At 41.4% G+C, this 5,473-nt stretch overlaps 1 protein-coding gene across 1 annotated transcript in view; it reads right to left on the bottom strand.

Annotated features, from left to right (window-relative positions):
* The window catches only part of LOC118741971, a 25,849-nt gene that overhangs the window by 6,919 nt on the left and 13,457 nt on the right, over positions 1-5,473 (bottom strand). Inside the window, 4 exon segments of the mRNA XM_036473936.1 lie at positions 1,666-1,800; positions 1,878-2,076; positions 2,136-3,496; positions 4,300-4,699. Of these exon segments, the coding sequence (XP_036329829.1) occupies positions 1,666-1,800; positions 1,878-2,076; positions 2,136-3,496; positions 4,300-4,699 (2,095 nt within the window).

The following is a 5,473-nucleotide window of genomic DNA, read 5'->3' as shown; positions in this document are numbered from 1 at the left end:
AAGTTTTGTGAGTTAAAAACTCGAAAGGAGAAAATATTCAAAGTAGAAATTTTTCATATAATGAAACTAGTTCATAGTTTTTCTTTTTACTTGTAAAATAAACATTTCTAAAAATAAATGTATTTTGTGATTATTTTTCGGTGTTTGTCTTTTTAGTGCCTTCTTTTGCCTTTTTTTCGATTTCTAGTACCTTTTTCTGCCTATTTCGATATATTATTTTGCCTTTTTTTTAAAGGGTTTTAGGTCCTCAAAATCCGTTCGCTGCTTTTTAATGCTCAAAGTCAAAAAATTATGGTTAAACGGTTAACGGCCTTTATCCACATACTGCAGAAATTCCTGTACCAATATTTGAAGTACAACTCGAGGTTTCATGGATTAAAATACCGATATACACTGACACTAGCATTGAAAATGAAGATGAGGAAGCAGGGCCGGATTTAAGCACAGGCTACATAGGAAAGTCAATCAAGACATATTTAGTTCGTTTTTTGCCCTAATCGAAGGGTATTCACATTGTAGTATAACGTAATAAAGGTACTAAAAAGCTGATTAAGTAAGCAGAAGAAATCGCGTCGTTTCAAATCAATATAACAGGGCAATTCTGGCAAACTGTCTTGCAACTCACCACACTCTTTCGAAAGACAAAAGTTTTTCGTAAGACAATTGTCAATTAGGGCAACTATCTTGAAAGCTCTTTACTGCCTTTCGAAAGACTGATTGCAAGATCTGCTAACAAAAGGTCTTAGTGTTACGCTTTTAGATGACATTAAAAAAAATTATATGTTACCGGCCAAACCCGATCTTAGAGCAAACTAGTTTTGCCTAGGCCTAACTAGATCAGTGGCCGCAGTATTTTTGCGTAGAACACCTTTCCGCGTAGGCGGCCTTTGGCCGCGCTTCAAAATAACCCTCATCAGTTCAACTCCAGCTACGCAGTCCACAATATTGCTGCGTCCAACTTATTTTCGCGTTGGACGGATGTATCGGATCTAGGTAGAAATAGTTAACCCTAGGAAAACAGGTTTGTCCTAAGATCGGGTTTGGCCGGTAACATATGTATATATTTTTTCTTTTTAAAACAATAAAATCTAAAAGTTTAACCAGAAAACGAAAAAAATTAAATCAAAAGAGAAAATTAATATAAACAAATTATCGAAATCGAAAAATCAAAAGAAAATTAATTTAAAAAAGAAAAACAAATTAAGTTAAAAAATAAGCGATAAATAAATAATTTTCTAAAAATCGAGTCCTAGAATACTCTCGAAATGGTCTAGAAGTATCCCCAAAATGGTCCGCAAATAGTCGTGTACTAGCTAGTCCCGAAAAGGTTCGGAATTGATCCCAAAGTACTGCGGAAATGCTCCCAAACTAGTCCAGAAATGGTAGCGAAACGGTCCCGAAATGATTCCCGAAATGGTCCAAAACTAGCCCAAAAAATGTTCATTTATACACCAAAAACAAGCTTATGTGAATCTACCTTTGACTTTCAAAATTTAAGAAAATTTTAGGTTTATGAATACACAAATATCTTCATAAACATTTTTTTATAATGACGCCTTATTCGAATGCCTCAAGTTATGATTTTTCGGCATTTAATTGCAGGACATTCCAAGGGGTACTTTGCACACATTTTTAATACACAAAAAAACATTTGTTTAAACTTACGAAAATTATTATTCCGCTGGCGGTGATACATTTCCAAAGTGCAACGCCGTTGGACCAGACGATGAAGTATGACCTGGTATTTGGAGTGAAAACTGCGCTCAGACTCAGTAGACGGACGGCGATCGCGATGACTATCTGCGGATGGCGAAAAAAAAGAAAAGAAACGATTTAGAATATTGCAAACGCTTCGAAAATCCAACAGCAGTTTATACCAAAACTCTGATGATTCAGCTGCGTCCAAACATCTGCGTCGGTGAGACGCGAATAACGCGCAGGATCGTAGTTACCGCGATAGATAATTTGCTGGCTCTGCTCAACCACGGCGTTGGGCAGCACACATGGACTGGAGCCCGCTGGATGTAAACTCTGCGGGCTGCGCGAGTGCACTCTTTCACGACTGCGTTCCTCACTCTGAAATGTGAGAATTTTGATTGCATCTTGAAGTATGCATATATTCTCCAAGCGATTACCTTTGCGCGTATATTCTCCAGTCGCGTTTTGTAGTGACGCCCCCGTTCGCCGCCATGATAGCGTTCTTCCGAACGAAAACGTTTATCCATTTTCTTGTAGAGCCGCTGCGTAGTTTTCGCGGTAACCGGAGAGTCTGCAAAGTCTGAAGGAGGCTTAACAATATCCTGTTCATGTTCGTTCTCAATATATGGCAGCGATTCGACTGAGTCGCCTGCTAAAGCGCTAATAACCGTCGGCTGACCCTCCGTACCCTTGCCGCAGTGCAAACAATGTGCATGCGGTTCCTGCGTTGGACCATCTGCCTCGCTGTAGAACACCGAATCGGAACCGGGCGAGACAGAACGCAATGACTCAATAGACTTTGCCTTCAATTGACACACTTCCGAGGACGATTTGGTGGTTTTCGTTGTTGTGGGCGATGTAATGATCTTACTTGTCTTACACTCGACAACTGGCAACTCCTCGCGCTCTTCCTTTTTAAGCTTAACGCTATAGTCTATCAACTTTTCGGTGCTACCCGCTGATGGTGGTATACCGTACAAATTGGCTAGATTCTTTTGTCGTTTGGGCGTGCTATCATCACGCGAACTCCGTCGCAATTGACGACGTATCTTCGGACGGAAACGTTTAATGCGATTCGGACTTGCGGCGTCGACAATAGCGTGCGGTGTGTCGCTGGTTCTGGATTGCCTTTCGGACGGCAGCTTATCCTTTGTGGCGGCTGTAGGTGTGGTATGCGCGCCGGCTGCTGCAGCTGCCGGTTTCTTAATTGGGCTGGTAAGCGCGCGTAAATTCTCCTTTTCAATGTCCAGTTTCATAGTGGTCTTGCGGCGCTTGCGCTCCTCGTCGAGTCGATGACGACGTGACTTTATCACATGTTCGTCGTCGTGCGGACTCTCGTAGTAGCCGGAGGACGAGTAGCGCACTTCACTGCGTTCATCCTCCGATATGGACTCGGGTTTGATGCGTGGCTTCTCGCGACTTATGGTGGCTGTTGGCTCATTCGATGAGGATTGCAGAACGTCTGTGGTTGTTGGCGACTTGCTGAGCGATTTTTCAGCTAATTCTAGACGCTTCTCAGCATCCTTTGCCGAGGGTGAAGGTGTCGCGAGCCCAGCAACATTGTAGCTGCCCGAGGAAGTGCTGCTGATGGAATGCGAAGGTGAACGCTTAGTCAGCTCAGCCGTGGGCAGAGGAGACTTCAGCTGCATGTCACGTTCGACCTTGTGCGGCTTAGTGGGCTTTTCATCGTGCTGTAGCATATCCTCTGAGAGTATTTCGCCGCGCGTAGAGTAGAGCGATGAGGCACTCTCGAAGGATGAACCTTGGGTGCGGTCGATTTGTGAACTTTGTGTAGAAACTGTAGGAGAAAAGAGAGGGGAAAAGGGGAAAAAATATATGAAGATTAAAATCGCCGACAACTGCGCTAGGCTACTCTATAAGCGAGCGTTGAACTAAGCTGAGCTAGGAAGCATTACACAGTCATAGGAGTGTAGGTAGGTATTTTATTTTTTTTGTACAGAAGCGTTCATCAAGCAACAACAACAAATACCATATGAAAATACTTTAATAGCATACACGTTATCAGCTAAGGACGTACACAACAACACACACAAAAATATGTTCTATTATGATACAGAAGGAAGCGTGAGTGTTAAAAGGAAAGGCGAATACAGCTAAAAAGCCTAACCGCTTGCTTGCGTCTTTGTGTGTGAGTGTGTGCAACAAAAACTGTGTGTGTCGCTAAGTGCATACACATATAAGCGGGTACAAATGAGTCAGAGGATTATGTGTGGATTGGTTATTTATGTAATCTTTTAATGATGGATTGACAGCCACTGAAAGATGGATGGATAATGACTAGGTAGCTAGTTTTTCGGATGCTGATTTGTTGATGAAGGATGGATGGTTGGCTGTTGCTAGTGGATGGCTAAGGTTACTGAGGTGTGTTGGGTTTTGACACGACAATTGGTAAGATGCCTAGCTGGATGATTGCTCGTTTTTTTTCATTTTGTGGAGCTTAAGCAGCAAGGCACACTAATCTATTGATAATTGACTGTTTTTGGGTGTTCTATGTATTTTTGTAGACACTTGGCGCCATCAAACCTGGTACTTGTGTTGTCGATGATGAGCTTGTTGTTGTTGTTGGTGGTGTCTTAATACCTGGCGTGCGCTTCGATGTATCGGTGCAAGTGGCATATTCATCTGTATTTGTGCTGCACTCTGAGACATCGGTGTGGTTATTTGTAAATTTGACGTCTGCGTTTGTGATGGCACGCGTCGACTGCACATCAGAGCTGCGTCGCCCATCGCGTGCTGCTGAGGGTGGTAGTTCCTGTACGATGCGTTTGCTAGTGCCAGGCGATTTCTTAGGTGTGATTTCCTTGGTCACCGACAGACTCGGCGTGACCGCAATGGAAGGTGTTGGGAGCTTCGATGGCACCGTGAGTGTGGTCCTCTTGGGCTCGCGACTTGCCTGTGGCTGCTGCGTGATGGGTGCGACACTCTTAACTGGCTTGGGCATGGTTGGCAGTGTGCTCACCGCAATGCCGTAAGTGGGACTCTATAATTGAAAGGAATTCAGAAAACAATACATAATGCGCTTTGACTAAACGATGGTGAAACTTCTCTCGATTTGTTTCTAGTTCGTTTTTTGTTGCACAAAATTTGCAAATATTAATAATGATGTTTTCTCTTTCATTTTGGCTTGGTCTTTATACTTACATATATTTGTCTTTATCTTTTTCTCTATCCTTACTTCTCTTTATTTTCATCTTTACCTGTATCTACTCGTATATCTAATTCAGTACTTTATTCTTATCTTTGTCTTTATTTTTATGTCATCTTTGTCCTTATTTTTAACTTTATCTGTCTTTATCTTTATGTTTATGTTCACGGTTATCTTCACCTTCACCTTTATCTTCATCTTCATCTTCATCTTCATCTTCATCTTCATCTTCTTCTTCATCTTCATCTTCATCTTCATCTTCATCTTCATCTTCATCTTCATCTTCATCTTCATCTTCATCTTCATCTTCACCTTCATCTTCATCTTCATCTTCATCTTCATTTCATCTTCATCTTCATCTTCATCTTCATCTTCATCTTCATCTTCACCTTCATCTTCATTTCATCTTCATCTTCATCTTCATCTTCAACTTCATCTTCATCGTCATCTTCATCTTCATGTTCATCATCATCTTCATCTTCATATTCATCTTCATCTTTATATTTATCTTTATCATTAACCCTATCTCTATTTCTATTTCTATCTATATCTATACCTATACCTATATCTCTATCTCTATCTCTATCTCTATCTCTATCTCTATCTCTA

Source organism: Rhagoletis pomonella, unplaced genomic scaffold (genome assembly GCF_013731165.1).
Source record: "Rhagoletis pomonella isolate Grant_MI unplaced genomic scaffold, Rhpom_1.0 Rhpom_scaffold_00006, whole genome shotgun sequence".
Lineage (NCBI taxonomy): Eukaryota > Metazoa > Arthropoda > Insecta > Diptera > Tephritidae > Rhagoletis > Rhagoletis pomonella.
Note: the sequence above shows the minus strand (reverse complement) of the source record. Positions and strands in the feature narration are given on the sequence as shown.